Source organism: Rana temporaria, chromosome 2 (genome assembly GCF_905171775.1).
Source record: "Rana temporaria chromosome 2, aRanTem1.1, whole genome shotgun sequence".
In the NCBI taxonomy this organism is placed as follows: domain Eukaryota; kingdom Metazoa; phylum Chordata; class Amphibia; order Anura; family Ranidae; genus Rana; species Rana temporaria.
The window spans coordinates 249,772,880-249,799,298 of record NC_053490.1 but is presented as its reverse complement, the minus strand read 5'-3'; the positions used below and the strand labels follow the sequence as shown (position 1 = coordinate 249,799,298).

General features: G+C 44.6%; 1 protein-coding gene across 1 annotated transcript in view; it reads left to right on the top strand.

Annotated features, from left to right (window-relative positions):
* Positions 1-2,969: 2,969 nt before the first annotated feature.
* Positions 2,970-26,419, top strand: part of LOC120926631 (merlin-like) — an 89,445-nt gene continuing 65,995 nt past the window's right edge. Inside the window, exons 1-2 of the mRNA XM_040336753.1 lie at positions 2,970-3,380; positions 20,469-20,589. Of these exons, the coding sequence (XP_040192687.1) occupies positions 20,497-20,589 (93 nt within the window). The 5' untranslated portion in view covers positions 2,970-3,380; positions 20,469-20,496. The remainder of the gene's footprint in view (positions 3,381-20,468; positions 20,590-26,419) is intronic.

The following is a 26,419-nucleotide window of genomic DNA, read 5'->3' as shown; positions in this document are numbered from 1 at the left end:
GTAAGGAGGGGCTCCGCTGGGGACACCCGATGTAAGGAGGGGCTCTGCTGGGAATGCCTGTTGTAAGGAGGGACTCCGCTGGGGACACCCGATGTAAGGAGGGGCTCCACTGGGAATGCCTGATGTAAGGAGGGACTCAGGGCTTTCACTGATTCTGCATTATGGTGAGTTTAATAATTTCATTCTATATTACAATGTAATAATAGAAATAATGCGCTTCAATCATCCTGACACCATAACAACCATGGTGCCAACACCAGAGTATCTTTATCTGCTGATTTGTTAAACTTTCTGGAATACACATACAATTGTGGTGTAGGATCTGGGCCTGCTGTCCCTCCATCCCTCTTTCTTTCTCCCTTTTCTCTCTTTCTCTCTGTAGAGCCCCCTTACTTTCAGTGTGGGCACTACACTAAAGTTAGTGGGGAATGGGAGAGTTAATTTTTGCTCCCATTCACGATTTGTTAAATTTGGGCTGCTGTCATTCCGGAACTGTCCTATGGGTCAGTCTGTGTTCCAGGGGTGCGACCGCATCCCAGGGCGACAGTTGGCGATAGAGAGGTTCTGGCAGAGCCACTTTTCCCCAGCAGCCAATTAGAGGAGTTTTCCCTCGCTGGGCATGCTGGGGAGGGGTATATCTGTGGCAGACGCCATTGATTCTTCTCTCTTCGCAGGGTCCGAGTTCCAGGTGCGGCATCCTCCTTTAGGGTGCGCGCATCCATGGACCCTGCCACCATGGCCTACCTGGCCAGAGTTGCGCACCATGCTGAGCTCTATCCTGATGTTGAAAGGGGCCCCAGCGACTTGCTGGGTCCTGGAATTTACTAGGAAGATCCTAGGCTGAAGAGGAGTTCTGAACGAACCATCGGGAGTCTGGTCACCGAGATACTGACAGGTACAGTGCAGCTGTCTACCGGTGATTCTAACTGAATTTACTGGGAGGATTCGCTCAATCCAATCATCGCTCATTGAATTTCTAAGCCTGTGGCAGAGGCCTGTTTCCTTCCAGCGATCTACAAGTGACACTTCGGCTGCCAGGCTTGTGGCAGAAGTCTGTCCGGGGGCACTTCACCCACTCTGGCTAGAGTGGCGACGAACTGATTTCACTGTTACTGAGAGCAGGATTGCTCTTTTAATATCTAAGGCCTGATACTTCCGTCTCCTTATGCTTCATCAACCTTTCCTATCCTACCTCATGTTTATGTTGGCCGTGTTGGGCCTTGGAATAAAGCATTCTAAAAAATTCAATTGATGACTGGACATTCGCTCACTGTTTTGGCTCACTGCTATCACCCCTAGACACACTACAGGGTAACTTAATACACCGATCCCAAAACAATCAGTGGGTCCTTCGGGAGTAGCGCTACATCTCTTTCTCTCCCTCTTTCTTTCTATCCCTCCTTTCTCTCCCTCTTTCTTTCTTTTCTTTCTCCCTCCATCCCTCATTCATCTCAGACTCTAACCACACCCCTCTGAGCCATGCCCACTATTCCGTGTAAACCACTCCCATTTTTTTGCCGCCGTAGAGGGCCCCTTATCAGAATTTTGCTTAGGGTCCCTGGGAGGTCAGGATTGGCACTGGGTACACCACAGCAAACTGAAAAGTTTAAAATTGGTGCAAAATATGGGGCTAACAGTGATGAAGAAACAAATGCATACCTCCCAACACTTTTTGAAAGATAAAAAGTGTATTTTGTATACAACTATATAGATCAGACCAAAATGAAGAGGACAGAGGGACATTGCCCCAAATCAGGGACAGTCCCTCAAAATCAAGGACAGCTGGGAGCTATACAAATGCCCCTGCCTTGGTGGTGTCACTGTAATTAAAAATATCATAGCATGGGTGGCGTCACTTAAAGGAAAAATGTTCAGCCTTGGTGATATTGCTGAAAGTAAAAAAAAGTCCCTGTGTCAGTGGTGTCACTGGAAGGAAAAACTGTCCTTGCGTGCGTGGTGTCACTGGAAAGAGAAATACTAGGGGGGAGGGGGGCTTTGCAAAAGAGAAGGTTAAAGTGGTAGTTCCCCCTCAAAAAAAAATGTTACCCTTAGATTGATGCTCATTTTGTCTAGGGGAATCGGCTAGTTGTTTTAAAATCGAAGCTGTACTTACCGTTGTAGAGAGCGATCTTCTCTGCCGCTTCCGGGTATGGTCTTCGGGTCTGGGCGTTCCTTCTTGATTGACAGTCTTCCGACAGGCTTCTGACGGTCGCATCTATCGTGTCACGATTTTCCGAAAGTAGCCGAACGTCGGTGCGCAGGTGCCGTATAGAGCCGCGCCGACGTTCGGCTTCTTTCGGCTACTCGTGACGCGATGGGTGCGACCGTCGGAAGCCTGTCGGAAGACTGTCAATCAAAATAGGAACGCCCAGTCCCGAATACCATACCCGGAAGCGGCGGAGAAGATCGCTCTCTACAACGGTAAGTACAGCTTTGATTTTAAAACAACTAGCCGATTCCCCTAGACAAAATGAGCATCAATCTAAGGGTAACAAGGGGGGAACTACCGCTTTAAGCCATGTTTTTGACCCTACCCTCTTGGCTACAAAGGCAGCAGTCACTCCTGTCTGTGAGGTGCAGGAGAAGCTCCCAATGTGCCACCCCTCCACATATTAATACTACACCTAGTAAGTAAGACGTTCAAAATGCTTTAAAATTCGGTTAAGGTATTGCAATGCTATCTAAAACAAAATGTACACAGAAAATACACTTTTACTCGCAGAGATGTAAATAAGAAATGATGCCTACAAAATAAATGATGTTGTCGCTGACAGCCTAAAACATTTTCACTTTCAATAGATGTTATTTGTGTTCCTTCACTGACTCGCAGCTCTGCCTGTTTATCTCATACCTGATGAGGGAAGCATTCTCCAACATTTCACTATGACTCAACTGTCATTCCTTTAAGGTTATAGACATTCCTCTCATTGGTTGACACACCTGCCATTATTGACTTCATGTGTGTCCTGGATTACAGCTCTGCCTCCCTTCCCCTTCCCCTCCCATATACCTGTAGGAGAGATTACTGGCAATACAGAATACAGGTAGAATTACACACTTATGTGTTTGAACGACTGATTTTTCTTCATGATGTTTCTGATATCTGGAATCTATACAAAGCTGCGATGACGAGAAAACTGCAGAAATGACTCATTGGGGACAGGATTACTTTGTCAAGTTGTTTGAAGCCTCAAGGACAAGACGGATCGTTTCATTTTTATATTGCTCTTCGTCTACTCCAGACAGTTTACAGCTTTCCAAACTTTCCATATAAGACATACTGCATGCTGGAACGTCCTTTAGAAATCGTGAAAACACCACTGTCTTATCTAAATATGTCCTATTTGTTAACGTCAAGACATTGACAGTTTTGAAAACTGGTAAGGTAACATATTTATCACAAGTAAAGATGTGTATATATATATATGTATTATACTGACGTGTCTAGTATGCAATGGACTTATGTAATACTGTATTTACTAAAGAGGAAGTGCTTACTGTAGAAATATCAGATGGATTTTGATTCTCTCTCTCTCTCGAAGGCCGAGAAAACTAGGAAACAAGAAAGCATCAATTTAGTTTTATGAATGATAATTTTTTCTAAAGTCACAAGGACTTGTTGAAAGGGGTGAAATATGATAAATGGTACTGGGTAAATTAAGAGATAGGGATTGTTAATTTAAAATTATTGTACATAAGCAACATGCATCACAACGATAATTTCCTATTTTATGTAATTTCTTAACTTAACCCAAAACTAAAAATGTAATATACGATTTATCAGATTACTAGTCCTTGATGTGCAGGCTGTATTTTTTTTTTTTTTTTCAAGCTCCTTTTGCTTTATTTTTACCTGATCTTCCTGCAAATAACACACTTCCTGTCTCTTGGTGGCTACGTCATTTCTCCACTGTATCTTTAGAGGGAGCCATAGTTGTCACCCTAGGATACTTTCCCGATATGGACTACAAACACGTCTGTACCTCTTCATCTCCATTACATCGGGGCAGAGCCATAGGTAGTTTACAATGAAATAGCTAGGAAGGGACATTTTTCTTCTGTGCAGCTCACAGGAAGTGACAAGGACACTGTATTCTTGGCAATGTAGCACTACCCCCGGCAAGGGCTGCTGATAACTGGTTCCCCTACTCCTACACAGCCAGGCAACAAGGATTCTTAATCTCGATCCAGACACTAGGAACAGTCTCTGAATTTGGTTTTGTTGTTTTAATAAGGGGTGATAACTTGGATGAGGAATCAGAATTATGAGATGCCCAGCTTCACTGAAACAATAAATGGCAACAACTTTCTCCTTATGTACAAGATCCGGAACTGTCCTACTTCCTGGATACTGACAGTCTTTTGTGATCAAAAGCAAAAGCTCCTTGAAGACTAGGAACTCTCAGTCCCTTTTAGAAAATAGCACAGTGTGTTGTAAGCTGCATTCAGGAATATCTCCAACTCCACCGTAGAAACTGCTCCCAGCTTTACTGCCTGCATGAACTACCAGCCCACCTGGCTGCTTGTCCACCAGCCCACCTGGCTGCTCCAAAGATCTTTCAGGGAAAGTGATAGGCGGGGTTAAGCACAACACTGTCCTCCTGCAAGCTTGCTACATGGGGCAATCTCTCCCCTTGTGAATCCCTGAGTGTGCTGATGTACTCACACTTTCCTCTTTGCTCCCTGCTGCTCCTTAGGCAAGATTCCTCCACAAACCGAGACACTATTAGGATCTTCCCAAGCCAGCCCAAGCTCAGCCTGGAGGCAGAGCCCCCTACCCAGACACAGGGGCCCCCTCCTAGGCCACCGGCAGTCTCCTCAGAGCTCCATCTTCCACCCCACTCCCAGGCTAGCATGGCTGTCAGGTCACCTGTGGCCAGGTGACAAGTGCACCCTGTAGGGGTCAGGGATGCACCGCAGGGAAGTGAACCCTATAGCCGAGTACTGCTGGCAGGGAGGAAGCGTGACCCAAGATCACCCAGGGCGCGGAGTCTAAGACCCAGTTTTGTATTCACCAGAGCCCTTGGTGGTAGGGATGGTCTTGGCCGCAACTGGGTCCAGGTCGCGTTCCCGGGATTCCTCAGGTCACAGTCCGCAGGGAGAAGGAGGAAGCAGCCAGCAAACAGTGGTGATGGACAGGCCGAGGTCAGGGCAACAGGCAGACAAGGATAACCGTGGAACATGCAAATAGTCAGGGGCACAGGCAGACAGGGAAGTCGGGGACAAGCCAAAACGGTACACGGAAGATGATCGTAGCACTCTGCAACCAGGAACTAGCAAAACACTGCAGACAGGAACTGAGCATTGGAACACTGTTGAACAGCACTGCAGACCTGTAGAGCAAAGGTTAATATAGGCTTCCTGGGATGGACTAGGGTGGAGCCATACAGGAAGAGGAAGTGATAAGAAGGGAAACCAGAACAGGATCTGCCTCTAATGAACACATGGAGATCAGGTAGGCAGACAGACATGATGCATATTCATGACAGTACCCTCCCTCTTACGAGGCCTCCCCCTTCCCTGCCTGGGTCCGGGTTTAGAGGGAAACTTGAGATGAAAATTCTTCAATAGACGAGGTGCAAAGACCTCTGATGCAGGAACCCAAGACCTCTCCTCAGGACCAAAGCCTTTCCAATGAACAAGGTACTGAAGAGCGCCTCTACAGAGTCTGGAATCCAGAACTTGACTGACCTCATATTCCTGATTCTCCTCAGAGACTGGTGCCGTGGTGGGGAGAGGACGAGAGAACCTATTAAGGACTAAAGGCTTCAGAAGGGAAACATGGAAGGAGTTAGAGATTTTGAGGTTTTTGGGAATCTGAAGCTTGAAACAAACTGGATTCAGCTTAGCCATTATGGTGTATGGACCAATGAATCTTGGAGCAAACTTCAGAGAAGGAACTCGGAGCTTGATGTTTCTGGTGGAGAGCCAGACTTTGTCCCCTGGTTGAAGAGAAGGCGGTTTACGCCTGCGGCGGTCAGCAAAGCCTTTGAATTTGTCGGCAGCTGCCCGGAGGGAATCATGGACGTCGCTCCAGATGGAATTGAATGACTCTTGAGCTGAAGCCAAAGCTGGGATATCCAGAGAACAGGTCATGGGAAGTGGAAGTTGAGGATGTCTTCCATAAACTGAGAAAAAGGGTGTTCTCTGCGAACTGGTATTCACATGATTGTTATGGGAAAATTCCGCCCATGGAAGTAGAGAGGACCAATCGTCATGATGAGCGGAGACTAAGGTACGAAGAAAAACCTCTAACTCCTGATTAACCCTCTCCGTCTGCCCATTGGATTGAGGATGGTAAGAAGAGGAAAAATCCAAAGCAATATTGAGGGATTTGCAAAAGGCTCTCCAAAAACGAGACGTAAATTGAACACCCCTGTCCGAAACAATATGAGAAGGAACCCCATGAAGACGGAAAATCTCTCGAACAAAAATGGGGACCAAAGCAGGAGCAGAAGGCAGACCAGGAAGGGGAACAAAATGTGCCATTTTGGAGAACCGATCGATTACAACCCAAATGACCGTATTACCGTCAGACAGTGGAAGATCGGTGATAAAATCCATGGCAATGTGAGCCCAGGGCTCCTTGGGAATGGGCAAGGGCATGAGGAGACCAGCAGGAGCTTGTGTGGAGGATTTGAACTGAGCACAGACATGACAAGCCTTGACATAGTCTTTAACCTCTGAGCGGAGATTTGGCCACCAATAGTGACGACTAATGAGTAGGAAGGACCGGAGGAAACCGGCATGGCCCGCCACCTTGGAATCATGTCCCCAACGAAGGATCTTGGCTCTTAGCTCAGTGGGGACAAAGGTCTTACCAGGAGGAATTTTTGAGTCCAGGGTGGTAGAATGGGCAACAATGCATGAAGTTGGAATGATCGGCTCAGGTTCAAGAGTGAGATCTTCGTCCAAGGTGTCAAAGGATCTAGAAAGCGCATCAGCCCGACCGTTGCAGGAACCAGGTTTGTATGTAATCGTGAAACTGAAACGGGAAAAGAAGAGACTCCACCTGGCCTGTCTGGGATTCAGACGTTTAGCATTCTGTAAGTACTGTAGATTCTTGTGATCTGTGAAGATCGTTATGGAGTGAGGAGAACCCTCCAAAAGATGACGCCACTCTTCTAGCGCCAATTTAATTGCGAGAAGTTCCCGGTCACCGATGGCATAATTTCTCTCTGCCTGAGAAAATTTTTTGGAAAAGAACGCACATGGTTGACGTCTCTTCTCAAAAAGTTGAAGAAGCACCGCTCCCACTCCCACTGAAGAAGCGTCCACTTCAATAAAGAATGCCTCCTCAGGGTTTGGTCTCCTCAAAAGAGGTCCAGAGACGAAGGCCTGTTTCAGATCGTGAAACGCAGAGACAGCTTCGGGAGGCCAGTCTTTGGCATTAGCACCCTTCTTGGTCAAAGCGATAATAGGCGCGGCAATGGAAGAATAATTCCTGATGAACTGCCTATAATAATTTGTGAAACCAAGAAAGCGCTGTGTGGCCTTGAGGCTAGCAGGAAGAGGCCAATTGGTAATGGCTAAGACCTTCCCAGGATCCATACGAAGGCCCAAGCTTGAAACAAAGCATCCTAGAAACAGGACCTCAGAACATTCAAAGGAGCATTTCTCCAGTTTGGCATAGAGATTATTCTCTCTGAGGCGCTGGAGTACAGTGCGAACATGGTTCCTGTGGACATGCAGATTTTCCGAAAAGATTAGAATGTCATCCAGATAGATGACAACAAACTGGTACAGCAGGTCCCTGAAGATTTCGTTGACAAAGTTTTGAAACACGGCTGGGGCATTACATAACCCGAAAGGCATGACCAGATACTCATAATGGCCGTCTCGAGTGTTAAACGCAGTCTTCCACTCATCGCCTTCTCGTATTCGAATGAGGTTGTACGCCCCCCTGAGATCCAACTTAGTGAAAATGGAGGCACCCCTCAACCTATCGAACAATTCAGATATCAAGGGTAAGGGGTAACGATTCTTAATAGTAACAGCGTTTAATCCTCGATAATCAATACAGGGTCTCAAGGTACCATCCTTCTTGGCAACAAAAAAGAACCCTGCTCCTGCAGGCGATGATGATTTCCGAATGAAACCTCTGTCAAGGTTTTCTGCGACATACTCAGACATGGCCTGGGTCTCTGGGATGGACAAAGGGTATGTGCGACCCCTGGGCAGAATTGCTCCAGGAACAAGGTCAATGGCACAGTCAAAAGATCTGTGGGGAGGAAGCACCTCGGCTGATTTCTTACAGAACACATCCCGGTAATCGCTGTAAGCAGTGGGAAGATCCGAAGATACTGATGTGGTAGCAACCGGAAGTTCCCCCTTAGGAGTCACCTTGGAAAGACATGACGAGAAACATGAAGGACCCCAAGCCAGAATCTGCCCAGAAGCCCAGTCCACATGGGGAGAGTGGAGCTGTAGCCAAGGAAGGCCCAATACAATGGGAGTGGAGGCTTTAGGTAGGATGAGAAAGGATATCCACTCCTGGTGGAGAATCCCTATCGACATCCTAATGGGTAGTGTCTGGAAGCGAATAGGACCCCCTGGGAGAATAGTGCCATCAATTGCCGAGACTACCAGCGGCGTAGTGAGGGGTGAAAGGGTAAGCTTCATAGAAGAAGCAGTTCTCCAGTCCATAAAGTTGCCGGCAGCCCCGGAATCCAGATATGCAGAGATCGATAGGGGAGAAGTGCCTACATGAAGGGACACCGGAAGGAGCAGACGGGAAGGTGATGTTTCTGGGTCCAATACTCCACCTTCTAAATGTATTAGACCTGAGCGTTTCCCGGGCGAAGCGGGCAGGAGGCACGAAGATGGCCCTTGCCTCCACAATAGAGGCACAAGCCCAGAGTTCTGCGTCTAGCACGTTCTTCGGGTGTTAGTCTGGTCCGGCCCAACTGCATAGGTTCCTCAGCAGGCAGGGGTTGGTCTACGGGACGAAGTGAGGGAAGCACAGACTGACTACGACCTAGGGAGTGCTGGTGTCTTTTCTCAATGGACCTCTCCTGAAAACGAATATCAATCTGATTGCACAGGGAGATGACATCGTCCAGACCGACGGGGATGGTTCTTCCCGCTAATTCGTCCTTCACTCGGTCAGAGAGGCCATGTAAAAAGGTAGCGACCAGGGCCTCATTGTTCCAGCTCAATTCAGCAGAGAGTATACGGAACTGAAGAGCATATTGACCCACTGAACGAGATTCTTGGCGGAGACGTAGCAGAGCACTGGCTGCTGAAGAGGCCCGAGCCGGCTCTTCAAAGATGTTCCGAAAGAGCTTTAGGAAGTTGAACAGGCTGGAAACTACCGGATCATTCCTCTCCCACATAGGGGCAGCCCAGGCTAAAGCTTCACCGGAAAGGAGGGAAATAATATAGGCTACCTTTGCCCGATCAGACAAGAAGTTTTGAGGCTGTAGTTCAAAATGGATGGTGCACTGGCTAAGAAACCCCCTGCAGGCCTTGGAGTCTCCAGAAAAACGGACTGGAGGTGGTAGCTTCAGTGAATGCGACTCTGCGACTGGTGCGACGGGCGCAGCCGCTGCCGCTGGTTGTACTTGGGGTTGTAGATTCGGGGCTCCCAACGAGGTCTGAAGCTGATCAAAGCGGGAAGCCAGATCCTGAAGGAAACGCATCACCTGAGCCTGATTAGCTTCATGCGTCTCGAGTCTGTGAACAACGCCCTGTAATGGGTCAACTGCAGGAAGCGGCACGTCGGCCGGGTTCATGGCTGTTCAAACTGTCAGGTCACCTGTGGCCAGGTGACAAGTGCACCCTGTAGGGGTCAGGGATGCACCGCAGGGAAGTGAACCCTATAGCCGAGTACTGCTGGCAGGGAGGAAGCGTGACCCAAGATCACCCAGGGCGCGGAGTCTAAGACCCAGTTTTGTATTCACCAGAGCCCTTGGTGGTAGGGATGGTCTTGGCCGCAACTGGGTCCAGGTCGCGTTCCCGGGATTCCTCAGGTCACACTCCGCAGGGAGAAGGAGGAAGCAGCCAGCAAACAGTGGTGATGGACAGGCCGAGGTCAGGGCAACAGGCAGACAAGGATAACCGTGGAACATGCAAATAGTCAGGGGCACAGGCAGACAGGGAAGTCGGGGACAAGCCAAAACGGTACACGGAAGATGATCGTAGCACTCTGCAACCAGGAACTAGCAAAACACTGCAGACAGGAACTGAGCATTGGAACACTGTTGAACAGCACTGCAGACCTGTAGAGCAAAGGTTAATATAGGCTTCCTGGGATGGACTAGGGTGGAGCCATACAGGAAGAGGAAGTGATAAGAAGGGAAACCAGAACAGGATCTGCCTCTAATGAACACATGGAGATCAGGTAGGCAGACAGACATGATGCATATTCATGACAATGGCTCTCCCATAATTAAGGACTTACTCAGCCATCCTGCCAGGAAATTCTGCCTGGGGATTGGCCAAGTTCCCTCAAGTATGCAGATTGGTCCTTCTGGTATTCACCCACTAACTTCTAGAAGTTTCTCCAAACGTCCAAAGCAAAAGTACAGTTTATGTTTAAAAGTTTGTAAACAAGATTACCCACAATCCTCAGTACTTGCTAATGTGTTTGGCTTACTGCCTTTCCTAGAAGTGTGCGTCAGGTCAAATTATTGGCCTCATCTGTAGTATACAGTGTTGACACTAATCCTATGATTATAGGAGTATGATAATCAAATGGGAAAGAGGGTAACCTTTTAGCATAAAACATGTAAAAAACATACCTCTTCAACACAACCAGAGGTCAATGAAGAATGAAAATGGTAAAAAAGTGTCTGGTAAAACCCAAAAGTGTTTTTACCACATCTATTCTTCTATACTGGCCTTTCAAAGCAAAACATGCAATACTTTAGAGGTGGGATGAAAGGTTTAGTTGAACAGTTTTGATGAAAGAGGGACAGATGTTTGTTTTTTCAAAAAAGAGACAGTTCAAATGAGGTACAGTACAGTTGGGAACTATGGATGAGCTTCGAGTTCGAGTTATTGTCCTAAAAAGTGTTTGGGGACCTGGGTCCTGCCCCAGGGGACATGAATCAATGCAAAAAAAGTTTTAAAAACGGCCGTTTTTTTTGGGAGTAGTGATTTTAATAATGCTTAAAGTGAAACAATAAAAGTGAAATGTTCCTTTAAATGTTGTACCTAGGGGGTGTATAGTATGCCTGTGAAGTAGCGCTTGTTTCCCGTGCATAGAACTGTCCCTGCACAAAGCGTCATTTCTGAAGGAAAAAAAGTCATTTAAAATCACTCGCGGCTATAATGAATTGTCGTCTTCAGATCTGGTGTGAATTTTAAGGGGAACTCCACCCCAATTTTTTTTTAAAAATGGCGTGGAGTTTCCCCCAAAAATCCACACCAGATCTCTTATCTGAGCACGCAACCTGGCAGGCTGCATGAAAACAGGGGGGACGAGAGAGCGCCCCCCCCTCCTGAACCGTACCAGGCCACATGCCCTCAACATTGGGAGGATGCTTTGGGGGTCTGTGACCCCTCAAAGCACCATGTTCCCATGTTGATGGGGACAAGGGCCTCATTCCCAGCCCTTGCCCGGTGGTTATGGGGGTCTGTGGGCATGTTGGAATACTGCACTGCGGCCCTGTCTCCATAGGGAGGGGATCCTGCTCTGCTTCAGTATGTCACAGTACATGTTAGCATTCATGGTTCCCTCAATGAACTGTAGCTCCCCAGTGCCAGCAGCACTTATGCAGCCCCAGACCATGACACTCCCACCACAATGCTTGACTGTAGGCAAGACACACTTGTCTTTGTACTCCTCACCTGGTTACTGCCACACACGCTTGACACCCTCTGAACCAAATACGTTTATCTTGGTCTCTACAGACCACAGGACATGGTTCCAGTAATCCATGCCCTTAGTCTGCTTGTCTTTAGCAAACTGTTTGTGGGCTTTCTTGTGCATCATCTTTAGAAGAGGCTTCCTTTTGGGATGACAGCCATGCAAACCAATTTGATCCAGTGTGCGGCTTATGGTCTGATCACTGACAGGCTAACCCCCCCCCCCCCCACCCCTTCAACCTCTGCAGCAATGTTGGCAGCACTCATTTGTCTAGTTCCCAAAGACAACCTCTGGATATGCTGAGCACGTGCACTCCACTGTTTTAAGTGGAACCTGTCCTTTTAAACCGCTGTATAGTCTTGGCCACTGTGCTGCATCTCAGTTTCAGGGTCTTGGCAATCTTCTTATAGCCTAGGCCATCTTTGTTTGTAGAGCAACAATTTTTTTTTTAGATCCTCAGAAAGTTGTTTGCCGTGAGGTGCCATGTTGAACTTTTACATTGTAGAAAAGTGTAATTTCTTCAGTGTTGTCACACGAAAAGGTATAATCAAATATTTACAAAAAATGTGAGGGGTGTACTCACTTTTGTTAGATACTGTATATTTATTTTCATACTGGAACTGTATGTCTCAGGAAAGATGTAAAGATATAATTCAAGGATGTGGCATGTGTATATAAATAAATATGGAAATGCACTATTTATACAGTGTATACATCAGTTGGAAAGTGACACTCTAAAGTATTTATTTAGCAAATGTCCTGGCTGTAATGCTAACATTTCTCAGACAAATCACGACCAAAATTTTTTAGGGCATGAGTAAGTGGTACTCAAAGTGATTAACATGACTTACTGGCCATAAACAAAGGGAGGGTGAGTAAAATGAATGTAGGAATCATGCTTCAATAATGATTAAGTGGCATTGATTTCATACTGTGATTCATTGCTAGGACACTGTTGGAATGTTTATTATTCCAGCAATTCCAGCATAACGATTTCTAAAAGTTTATGTGTTGGTGCATTAATAAGCATGCTCCTACTTTGTAAAACTCTTCATTTAAAAATATAAAGACATCTAAAAATAATATATATCTATAGATATATATCTATATATCTATACACACACTATATTGCCAAAAGTATTGTGACGCCTGCCTTCACATGAACATTAATTTTAATGGCATCCCGGTCTTATTCTGTAGGGTTCTATATTGAGTTGGCCCACCTTTTGAAGCTATAACAGCTTCAGCTCTTCTAGGAAGGCTGTACACAAGTTTTAGTAGTGTGTCTACTATGGGAATGTTTGACCATTCTTCCAGAAGCACATATGTGAGGTCAGGCACTGATGTTGGATGAGAAGGCCTGGCTCGCAGTCTCCGCTCTATTTCATCCCAAAGCTGTTCTATCAGGTTGAGATCAGGACTCTGTGCAGGCCAGTCATGTTCCTCCACCCAAAATTTGCTCATCCATGTCTTTATGGACTTTGCTTTGTGCACTGGTGCGCAGTCATTTTGGAACAGGAAGGGGCCATCCCCAAACTGTTCCCACAAAGTTGGGAGCATGAAATTGTCCAAAATGTCTTGGTAAGCTGATGCCTTAGACGTTCCCTTTACTGGAACTAAGGGGCCAACCCAACCCCTGAAAAACAACCCCACACCATAATCCCCCCTCTACCAAATTATTTGGAGGGGTGGCTCCAGGGCCAATCCGCCCTATAGGCTCACTATGCAAGGCGCTTAGGGCCCAGCAAAGCTGCGAAGGGCCCCCCAAATTACTAGAGGCCCCGCCTGGTGAGAAGTCATTTTTGCCCCCTCACCCCGCTTCTCAATTCGCTGGCTGCATGGGAGAAGAGGTAAGAAGCCAGCACCCCCCGGCTTCTCAATTTAATGTAAGATGTAATTTCCGACAGCAGAACACCCCCTCCCCCCGCTTCTCAACTTTCTTTAATGTGACATGTGACTGTCGTCAGCGCCCCCCGCTTCTCATTTTTAATGTGCCATGTCATTTTGCTTAGGGCCCCAGGGAGGTCAGGATCGGCACTGGGTGGCTCAATACTTTTGGCAATATAGTGTTGACGGGTTTGGGGTAGAAAGACTTGACTGACCAGACCTCAACCTCATAGAACACCTTTGGGATGAATTAGAGCAGAGACTGCGAGCCAGGCCTTATCGTCCAACATCCGTGCCTGACCTTACAAATGCTCTTCTGGAGGAATGGTCAAACATTCCCATAGACACACTCCTAAACCTTGTGGACATTCTTCCCAGAAAAGTTGAAGCTGTTATAGCTGCAAAGAGTGGGCCAACTGAATATAGAACCCTACGGACTAAGACTGGCATGCCATTAAAGTTCATGTGCATGTGAAGGCGGGCGTCACAATACTTTTGAGAGAGAGAGAGAGAGAGAGAGAGAGAGAGAGATGAGAGAGAGAGAGAGATGAGAGAGAGATGAGAGAGAGAGAGATGAGAGAGAGAGAGATGAGAGAGAGAGAGAGATTTCTATCTGTAGAAACCTTATAAAATGTTGGACTTGCTAATCCTAAATGATTTGCTGAAAAAGTTCAATAACTCAGCCTCAGAAAGTAGACAATGTATATGAGTCAGAGGTGTAGCCAGGGCCAGATTAAGAACATCATGGGCCTGGTGCTGAGGATTTTGGTGGGGCCTTTTAGGCTGCATTCACACCTCCGTGACAAGTAACGCTGCGTACGCGGCGTATTTTGCCGCGAATAGTGTAACTTTTTTTTACAAATCCTTCCTATTGCTTTGTATGGCCGAACGCCAATGCCGCCTGAAAAAAAGGGTCCGGGACTTTTTTTCATGCCGCAGGTGTACGGCGTCTATGAGATGTGAACCATCTCATAGACAGCAATGGGAATTCTCCCCTCCAGCGGCACGAGCGGCCGGCGTCGGGCGTTTTGTCGCGGAGGTGTGAATGGGGTGTAATAAATAATAAATAAATGCGTGGGAATGACATGAACGCAGCCCAGCCAAGGCAAGTGACCAAAGGCACAGAACCCAGAAGGAAGACCGGGTGAAGATGGAAGTGTCCAGGCCCCGCCTGATTCATCGCAGCACTGGAGGGCTCAGTCTGAAAATTGAAGTGTACACTAATGTGCTAATATGCTGTGCATACTTGTACGTTGTGGCATAACCTACCCCAGGGCCTCTAAAAAGTAGTAATGTCAGGAAAGTTTACTACCGCTTTATTATCACAGGATCCCAGGAGCCTCTCATGGGGCCCCCTACTGACCCGGTGGACGGTGGCCCTTGGGCAGTGCCTAAGTGCACAGTTGCCAACATTTAAAAAATATTTTCAGGGCCACTTTTTTATATAAGTGCTATATTTAGAGTAGCTGAGATCCCCGATGTTCCTCTATACATCATAGTAGTAATCACAAAATTAAATGAGTACTAATAATGGGGCAGAACAAATATGAGAACTGATATTTCCTTTAGTTGAACTAACAAAAGTGTGTCCATTCTAGAGCTGGTAACATTGAGGATATTCAGTATAATTTTAAAGAACTGTTTTTGTGGGTAAGCGACATAGGGGAGGAGTATGGACGGTATATAAGTGGGAAGTATGTGCAGGTGAGGGAGAGGAATGTGGAGGGTCTAACAGTGGGCACTATGTACAGGAGAGGAGTACAAAGGGTACGGAAAAAAGCACTATGTACAGGAGAGGAGTGTGAAGGGTATGACAATGGGCAGTATGTACAGGAAGAGTGAGGGGGTATGACAGAGGGTAGTACGTACCAGAGAGAAGTGTGGAGGGTATGATGGGGCAGTATGTACAGGAGAGGAGTGTGGAGGGTATGACAGTGGGCAGTATGTACAGGAGAGGAATGTAGACGGTATGATAGTGGGCTCTATGTATAGGAGAGGAGTGTGGAGGGTATGACAGTGAACACTATGTATAGGAGAGGAGTGTGGAGGGTATGACAGTGGGCACTATGTATAGGAGAGGAGTGTGGAGGGTATGACAGTGAGCAGTATGTACAGGAGAGGAGTGTGGAGGGTGCGACAGTGGGCACTAAGTACAGGAGAGAAGTGTATGACAGCAGGCACTATGTACAGGAGAGGAGTGTGAAGGGTATGACAGTGGGCGCTATGTATAGGAGAGGAGTGTGGAGGGTATGACAGTGGGCACTATGTACAGGAGAGGAGTGTGTAGGGTATGACAGTGGGTACTATGTATAGGAGAGAAGTGTGGAGAGTATGACAATGGGCACTATGTACAGGAGAGGAGTGTGGAGAGTATGACAGTGAGCACTATGTACAGGAGTGGAAGGATATTAAGAGACTGAGTAGTGTTTAAGCGGGTCATACATGGATTGAAATTACGCCAATTATGCAGAGACCAGCCATAGTCAATCTATGTATGGGCTAGCTGGTTTTACACAAGTCAATCTATTAATCAACTTGAGTACAACCAGCCTGTTTTTTTTTCTTAAAACAATCAGTGCTGCCAGCTAAAGTTAGCAACACTGATCATTCTACGCACTGGCAGAACACAATAACACTGCAGGAGTGATTCTCACATGCACAGGTCAGCAGGTGAGAGGGTGTGTGGGGACAGGCTGGGGAGAGATACTAGTCAGTGGCTGGGTAGGCACTGGTAGTATCAGAGCCAGATACACACAGGTTACATACGCCACGATCGTTAGAGCGAGAACAATAATTCTAGTACTAGACCTCCTCTGTAACTCTAAACATGTAACCTAAAAAAATGTAAAGCATCGCTTAGGATACCAAAAAAAATTGTGCTAACTTAACTAACTGTTTTTTTAATGAATGAAACATTTTTTTCCAAAAAACCTGTTTGAAAAATTGCTGCGCAAATACCGTGCTAGAGCTGCACAATTAATCGTTAAAAAAATCGTGATCTTGATTCAACCCCCCTGACGATCTTCAATGCAGAGTTTGCTGATTCTTTCATATAACAAGTGGAGAGACTTTCAGCTGTCAAAAGAAAATATCTGGGCAGTCTGCCAAGTTTTTAATAGGAAACATTGTAACTGACACATCCTTCTTAGATCAAAGGGATACACTTCTGTGTGTAAAGAACAAATCTGGGCAGTCTGCGAAGTTTGTAAACAAAATGAAACATTGTAACTAACTAACATTGTAACTAAATTTAACCACTTAAAGTCCAACACTTGTTTCTTAAAGCGGTAGTTCCCCCTCAAAAAAAATGTTACCCTTAGATTGATGCTCGTTTTGTCTAGGGGAATCGGCTAGTTGTTTTAAAATCGAAGCTGTACTTACCGTTGTAGAGAGCGATCTTCTCCACCGCTTCCGGTATGGTCTTCGGGTCTGGGCGTTCCTTCTCGATTGACAGGCTTCCGACGGTCGCATCTATCGCGTCACGATTTCCCGAAAGTAGCCGAACGTCGGTGAGCAGGCGCTGTATAGAGCCGCGCCGACGTTCGGCTTCTTTCGGCTACTCGTGACGCGATGGATGCGACCGTCGAAAGCCTGTCGGAAGACTGTCAATCACAATAGGAACGCCCAGTCCCGAAGACCCATACCCGGAAGCGGCGGAGAAGATCGCGCTCTACAACGGTAAGTACAGCTTCGATTTTAAAACAACTAGCCGATTCCCCTAGACAAAACGAGCATCAATCTAAGGGTAACATTTTTTTTGATGGGGAACTACCGCTTTAAGTTAGAAAGCAATATTATTTGCTAGAAAATTACTTGGAACTGCCAAACATTATATATATTTTAGCAGAGACTCTAGGGAATACAATGGCTATTGCTGCAATATTTTATGTCACACTGCATTTTCCCACTTCAATGAATAATAAAAACCATAAAAACAAAACAGTGAAGTTAGCCCATTTTTGTTTTTGTTTTTTGTTTTTGTTTTAATGTGAAAGATGATGTTACGCCGCAACAATCGTGAGAGAATCGTGATCTATCTTCTAAGCAAAAAAATTGCAATTCTCATTTTAGCCAGAATCGTGCAGCTCTGTACCCTGCAACATAAAAGTGCAAAGACCACCATAGAGTAATTTTCTAGCAAAAAACAAATGATGATTTTTACATGTAGTAGAGAAGTGTCAGAATTGGCCTGGGTGGCAAGGGGTTAATTACCATGAGTAATATACAAATAATTATTATAAGCACTGTGATCCTATCAGTCTGCTGTAGTGTGTCAGCTTGTATTTATATTGGCCACTCTGAATGTAGCTTCTGACAGGCTGTGCAAGCAGGCCCGTATCTCCGGAACCATAAATGATAGCCGTCCCATATTTTAACCAGTTGTGGGGTAGCTCTTCCCATGCCTACCCCCAAATGTGGGGTTTCTGTGACCTCTGGTCATCGAGCTACAACCCCCCAAATTCGATCTTAGAAAAAAAAAATTCTTAACAAAAAAAAAAAAATTTTTTTTTTGGGCAAATGGGCCCATCTTGAGAAAGGGGCCTGGAGCTGCAGCTCCATCAGCCCCATTGTTAATCCGGCCCTGGGTGTAGCTCCTCCAGGCTCTCTACACATATGTTCAATTAGGCCTTGTACACACGGTCGGACCAAACCGATGAGACTGGTCCATCGGTTCGTTTTCAGCGGTTCACCTCTGGAGTGGCCGTACGGCCTGATATGTGTACACACCATCAGTCCAAAATCCGAGCGGGTCAGAACGCGGTGACGTAAAACACACGACGTGCTGAATAAAACGAAGTTCAATGCTTCCAAGCATGCGTCGACTTGATTCTGAGCATGCGCGGGTTTTGAACCAATGCTTTTCTGTACTAACCATCGGTTCGGTCCGATCGCCCAGCGGTCCAGCGGTTCGATTTTGAAGCATGTTTAGAAATTTTGGACCGAAGGAAACCAGACCGCTAGCCTATACACACGATCGGTTTGGTCCGATGAAACTGAACTTCGGTTCATTCTCATCGGACCAAACCGACCGTGTGTACGAGGCCTTAGAGAGACAATATGAAAGTAGTCTCTGCTGTGCTCTCTATAAAACGTATAATGCTCTGTGACACCAGTGTCATGTTCATTTGTGAAATTGTTTTTAGAGCTATATAAAATAGTTTAAAGTGCATAAAAAAATACCAAACTCCAAAGGTTTAATATAACCTCTAATAGGTAATTCAGCCTGTCACAATTTGCTCAAATCCCATAGTACAGCAATATGCAATCCAATGGAACCACAATTATGAGTTTTCTCCGCCGTATCCTTCAAAACACTAGTCGGGTTCTCAGTTTCCTGTATATCTTGTGGAACCAAAGGGACAGGGAGGGTGGTGTACATGATTTCCACAAAATAGGGATACAAGAGCGCACAGCGTTGATTAAATGCCTCACAACTGAATGTTTACATGACTTCAATGGAATAGTAGAGTGGCTTAAAAGGAAAAATGCCCATGTCACTGGTCGATCAGTGAACTTACTGTAATATGAAATGGACCTGCTTCCAAAAGGTCTGAAGCACCAGACAAGGCCAAAAAATATGGATCATGTCACCCCTTCATGTACCACTGCACCAACAGGTATCCGGAACCAAAGGATATATACGATTCAGCAAAGCAGGGAATTGGTTCCACTGTGTTACAACTCTTCTTGGTATTTACTACAAATAGAGTATTAGTAAGAAAGAGTTAAAAGTTTTGTAAGGTCCCCTGGCATGAGTTTAATTTGCAGATTCCTTTCCCGTTGATCCAGAAACTTAAAGGGATTGTAAAGGTACATTTTTTTTTTCCTAAATAGCTTCCTTTACCTTAGTGCAGTCCTCCTTCACTTACCTCATTTTTCGATTTTGCTTTTAAATGTCCTTATTTCTTCTAAAAATCATCACTTCCTGTTCTTGTCTGTAAGAAACTCCACACAGTAATGCAAGGCTTTGTCCCTGGTGTGGAATGTCGTGCTCGCCCCCTCCCTTGGACTACTGGAGTGTCAGGACGGCCACTAACACACAGCTCCTTTCTCTATCTGCAACGTAGAGAGCGTCCTGACTCTCCCCTAGTCCAAGGGAGGGGGCGAGCACGACACTCCACACCAGGGAGAAAGCCTTGCATTACTGTGTGGAGTTACAGACAGAAGAACAGGAAGTGAGGATTTCTCAGAAGAAATAAGGACATTTAAAAGCAAAATGGAAGGATGAGGTAAGTGAAGGAGGACTGCACTAAGGTAAAGGAAGCTATTTAGGAAAACAAATTGTACCTTTACAACCCCTTTAAGAGGTGTGAGAGAGGAGTCTGTGAGCAGAAGTTTATAAATGAGAGACAAGGCAAGTCTAGTGGAGTCATTGCACGACATTCCCACTAGAATGATGTCAGGGGATGAGAGTACAAAGATGCAGTCGGTGGAGATTTTGTACTGTAATTTTTTAGCTTTCTATCTGATGTATTCTATCCTTAGATTATTAAAATAGAAATGTGTTTTATTTCATGTTGCTAGAATAATGATATTTAAAACCACCCCCAATAACAAAATACATAAATGCGATGCAGACTATCTTAGGTAGCATTTGTGATTCTGATCACAAATAGTCAGATAGGTGACACCACTTGCTCTATATCTGTTCAGAAATAAAGCTGGGGACTGCTGTACAGCTCAGTAAAACTGGGTTCTGCCATGCAGGAATTTACAAGAATTCATGTTCTTCACACTGTTGAAATATGTATTATTTTTCCTGTCCTAGGATACATCCAGTGTCTGCATCATCAGCTATGTCCATCCGGGGACTGAAGAAGAAAAAGCAGCAAAAGACATTTAAGGTTAAGGTTATAACAATGGAAGCTGAAATGGAATTCAGTTGTGAGGTTAGTTTTCAAACTTTGTTAGTGTTAATTGGGCACATATTGCCGGCCATTCATGAGCAACAAACAACTTGTGATAATAGAAAAATGCAGATTTAAATATCCAAATAATATGACATTACATTTTAGAAAAACTTATCACTATGGGTCTTCTTCTTTTAAAGACCACACATGTAAAGGGCTAAAGAAAAACAACAAAAAACAAAAAAAACAGGAGTTTTGGCCCTTCCATCTCTTCTTTACCAAGTCCTATGTCTTATTGGTGGGGCTGGACACAGACACAGTAAAAAAATTACTTAAGCAGGCCATAGACGGTTCGAAAAAAACTAATGAAAACGAATGTCCATAGTCAATTTGTTCGCTTTTCGCATCATTCATTTCGCGACGACACACAGACATTAGAGGTACACTAGAGGTACACATCTGACTACATAATCAATAGAAACTCCAACATGAAAATGGCTAACAAAAAGCACTAAGACAACAATCCCAGAGGATGTATTCAATAGGACAATCCAATACCACGACTGAAGTATATATAGTACTGCTCACCCATATTGCAGGGGAGTAAACATCAAAACGTTGGCATTGAAACAGGAAAAGGCACACATGGCAGGGTCATGTGTGCCCGCAGGTGGAAGACCTTAAATGATCAAGAGGGTTCCACTTATCTAGTAATCTGAAATTAGGAAGAACAGGGAGGAAAGAGAAAAAAAGCGGAGCAAGGGAGGGTGAAGAGGACCAGGGAAGGGACACAAAAGTAGAAGAAAGGTCACCCAGTCATCTCTCTCCCTGGGTAGAGCTAGGCGTGCAGAAGTTCACTGGGTGGTGGAAAGTTTGTTGAGATAGGACAGTGCCTGATCAACATGTTGTTTTGTTTTTCTTGTTAAAAGGCACACATTTCTAATCGTTAATGAAATAGTAAAATAAAAATGAACTGCGCATGAGCTAGGAAAAGAAAGTTCACTGTCAAGAAATGTATTTCATATGATAAACTAGCAGGCAATGAGAACGCGCTACTTTTTACCTGTACTAAAATACATCAATATCACATATGGTGGAAATGTCAAACTGTTCACACCTGATGTACTAAGCAGAATTCAAATGTTTTCAATAAATACACCAGGATACCTCAAGTCTGCTTAGTACATAAAGTGCAACAATGTGTGCAATCAGAATGGAATACACATGTCTTTGCATTCAAATGATATGTTGACACCTGATGTACTAAGCAGAATAGGCATACCTCCCAACTTTTCAAAAGTCCACTGCAGGACAATCATGTTGTTGAGCGGGGGGTGCTGCTACTGCAGGACGGCGGCCACTGGATAGTTCACTGTAAACCTGGGCTGACAGACCATGACGTGACAGTGTTAATAGCTTATAGATAGTGTTCCAAGCCATTCTGCAATTATAAAATATAAGAATAATTTTGTGTTGATTCAAATTGTTATTTTAATAAAAAAGATAAGATTAAGATATGAATATTGCAATAGAATGCCATAGGTGTGCGCAGCCGATTGCATTTGGGTGTGCACTCCAAAGCTCAAACACATATGCATGTGTGTATGTGTGTGTGTATATATATATATATATATATATATATATATATATATATATATATATATATATAATGTAAGGCACTGAGTGAAAGTAGGAGAGAGATGGTGGAATGGGTAAGGGGGGGGGGGCTGAAAGAAATGGGGGGGTTGGGCGGGTTGAGAGAGACAGAAAGGTGAAAGAAAGGGGGATAGGATAGAGAGGGAGGTGAGGGAATAAGTGGGATGAGGGGGGGGGTGGGGATAAGAGAGGAGGCGAGAAAGGCAGAGTTTAGGCAGCCACCCTAATCACCCCCTGAGGTATCGATTCCCCCTGCTTCCTGTCTGGTAATTTTTTTTTTTTTTTATTGCAAAAAAATAAAGTTACGTCCAAGCACATAAACCCCCCCAAATAAATTTTTTCAGGCCCCCCACATATATGCACATACGAACATAAATGTATGCATTGGGGGCGACTACGCATGAAAGCGTGGCTTGCAATACACATGTTACCTATTTCCACGCAAGCCAGAATGACAGCAATAATTCTAGCACAAGACCTCCTCCATAACACTAAACTGTTGACCTATAGGGTGCTTTTGAAGAGTTGCCTAGAGAAAATATGGGGCACTGAAATTTGTTGTCATTTCACAGATTCACACAAATTTAAGGCTTTGCATATTGGGTATCTATTTACTTGGTGCAACCTGGTCTTTTATATTTTACCCAAACATTTGAGTAATTTGCTGCATTTGTTTACCCTAAAATCCAATAAAATGCTAAATCAGCCCTGGCAGCGAAAAAGGTTAAAGTGATTGCAAAGCCACACTTTTCACATAAATATTTGTAAAAAACATTTAAAACCATTTCTCATTTTCATTCCACTTAACAATTATGTGCCACTTTGTGTTGGTCTATCACATAAAATCCCCAAAAAATACATTTATGTTTCTGGTTGTAACATGACAAAATGTGGAAAATTTCAAGGGGTATGAATATTTTTTCAATGCACTTGTTTGCCACTGCTTGAATCTGTTTTTTTAATCCTTTTTCCTTCCCTTTGTAAAATGACCTACATTTAGCCTAGATTTACACAAATGTGATGCGGAAAACCCTGCGATCCATGCGCAATTCCCGCACTGCATTCAAATCGCACTGCCCTTGTGATTCACAGAGAGTGTCACTACAATCTTAATGACACCCCAAATGCAGGTGTTTGGCGGTATCGGATCGCATGGTACAAAGGGGTTAATAGTGTATAATCTGGTGCAGCTGTGCATGGTGGCCAATTGGCTTTTACCTTCAGCTTGTTCAATTAAGCTTTGACAAAAAGAATAGAAGCTGATTGGTTTCTATGCAGAGCTGCACCCGATTTTGCACTCTCCCATTTTAGTAAATCAACCCCAAAGTACCATGTGATCCGGTAGTAGTAAGGTTTCCAAAACGGGTGCGATTTGAGCCCATTCAATTTAATGGACTCAGAACCCACTGCACTGCATCACATGTGAACTGTCTAGGAATGCGGTGCAGTTCCTGTGCGATTCACATACAATTCATAGTGTGATCTGAGGCTTAAACTATGTACTACAAGGGGAGGACTTTCTGTTGCAACAACCTCTGCAGTAGAGCCAAGCAGGCAAGTAATGGGGCTTTTATATACACCCCCTGCTCTTGGTGATGCATGTTACATCACATGAACAAGAAAAGAACATTTCTAGTTCTGCTGTTGAAGCTGCTCTGACATAATGTATTTACATGGTTATCTTTTGTATTTTTACATTCATGTAGTAAAGGGAAACTTAGAGTTAAAAAAGCACAACTAAGGTGTGGTACATGAAGGCGGAGGGGCCTTTATAACAGCCAGATGTAGAAGAAATCCACTAGGATTACCTTAAAGTGGTTGTAAACCCTGTATAACCACTTTTACCTACAGGTAAGCCTATAATAAGGCTTACCTGTAGGTACCGTGAATTTCTCCTAAACTTGCACAGTTTAGGAGATACGCATGTGCCAACGTCATCAGCACATGCGCACCGAAGAAACGGCTCGCCCGTGCTGTTCCTTCAGCTGCTGTGCCGTTACCGGCGGCTCCCGCACGGGAGTGAAGTCATTGTAGGTCTAGCCAATCACAGCGCCGGAGCCCGCAAACCCGGAAATAACTCCAGGAGACATGTCACGGTCACATCGGTATGCTGGGACCACTGTAACAGCATCGTTCTAAGGTAAGTATTTCATAATGAGCAAGAATGCAATGATAATAGTAGCTCATTGTGCCTTTGTCTTGCAGGTTTTTTTTTATCATCTGGGTTTACAACCACTTTAACCCCCCTGGCGGTATTCCCGAGTCTGGCTCAGGGTGGAATTTCAGAACTAAAAGCGGTAACCCCGAGCCAGACTCGGGACTGCCTCGCAGTGTCCACAGGCATGGTTTACTTACCTTGTCCCTGGATCCTGCGATGCCTCTCCACTGTGTGATCGAGCGGTGTCCTCCTCGCTCGATTCACACAGTGCCTGTGTGCCGCCGAGCTCCGTTCCCTGCGACGTTACAACGCACGGGGGCGGAGAACGGTGGCAAATTCAAAAAAGTAAATAAACACAATACATACAGTATACTGTAATCTTAAAGAATACAGTACTGTATGTAAAAAATACACACCCCCCTTGTCCCTAGTGGTCTACATGTTCCTTTATATAATAAAAACTGTTCTTTCTGCCTGCAAACTGTAGATTGTCCATAGCAACCAAAAGTGTCCCTTTATGTCAAAAATTGTTTTAGAGCAGCTAGAAAACAATGATAATAAATTATAATCACTTGCAGAATTGTGCGATAGCGATTTGTGGGGAAATTCATCATAAAAAATTAAAGTAATGACAGCGACAATTCTGCAACTGAGCAAATTTCAGTGATTTTGAGTTGATTACATTATTGAATAATTTTTATTATAATTATATTTATTGTTTGGTATAATTATTTATAATTATTTATTATATTATAATTTTGTTTTTAAAAAAAAATCATACCTGGGATGCCTACTAGACTCTTGTTTGGTCAGATTTAAGTGAGTTATTCCTAAGAATTACAGGCCTACAGTATAAAACGCCAAATTTCCATGCAAATAATGGTACCGCTTTCAGCACCTAAAATCTGAAATAATCATACCACCAGGGAGGTTAAATCGCTGTTAGAGGGCACAGAAGTCCATTGGCTAAGTTTTCAGTATATTGATAAGTTAGGCATTCGACTTAGATTCGACTTAGATTAAACAACCAGATTGACTCACGCATGGTCAATTTAAATTAGCTAGTCTTTATGTCAAGTTACTTTTGACAAAGAAACAATACATTTTGCATGATATAGTAGTTGGATGCACAGGAATTAGTTAAAATGCCAACAGTCACAATAAAAACATTAATGTAGCAATGATGTGTTTACATCCACAACTCTTTATGACTAATACAGGTGTTTTTATGCTTGTACTGTATTCCATAATAAAGTATAACCTGTTGAAACATGCAAAGATGTTCTTATAGTAGCCGGGCCCCGAAGGTATGGCAGGTTAGAGCACAAGTGAAAGGAGATAATAGTTCGTATTACACTAATCTTTCTTTGCCAGATTAATAGTATAGTGTCATACCACAAGAAAAACGACATTAAAACTCTTGCCTGTTTTATAGGGATGATGCACATGATCAGACTTGAAAATTGTGTTAATGCATAGTATGATTCAGTAATTTCCACCGTGCTTCAGTATCTTCAGATGAATACCTTACCTTAGAGCTGGCTATATCCTTAACATTAAAAGAGAAGTATGGGATTGGGCTTTTTTTCAGAATCATACTAACCTAGGTGGATGCGCATCGGTCTGATGTTGCATCTGTCCCCTGGCACCTCTACACTAATTAACGAGCAATCAAACACTGCAGATCGCTCGGTTCACAGAGCTCCCCGAGCAGAGAGCTGCAGACTGTCAATCAGCATCTCTCCGCTCTGCCCCCTCCTAGCTCATTGGAGCGCTGAGCTGTGGAGGGGCAGGGGGTGGCTGCCTCAGGCTCTAAGCGGCCCGCTGAAAGGCTGAGCCTGGTATTGGTCCAGGAACCTGGCACGTTCCGACTTCCATTTTCGTGATGACATGCCTCCTAGGCCGACTTCTTTGACGTCAGCAGAGTTGACTTTAGCCCGCTCTCTGCTAAAAATGGTTCACAGAAGTGCAAAATGAATTGCACTCTAGTGATCCATAGGAGAAGTACAGCCAAACAAGCTTTGGAAATACTTCTCCTTTAACCACTTGCTATCC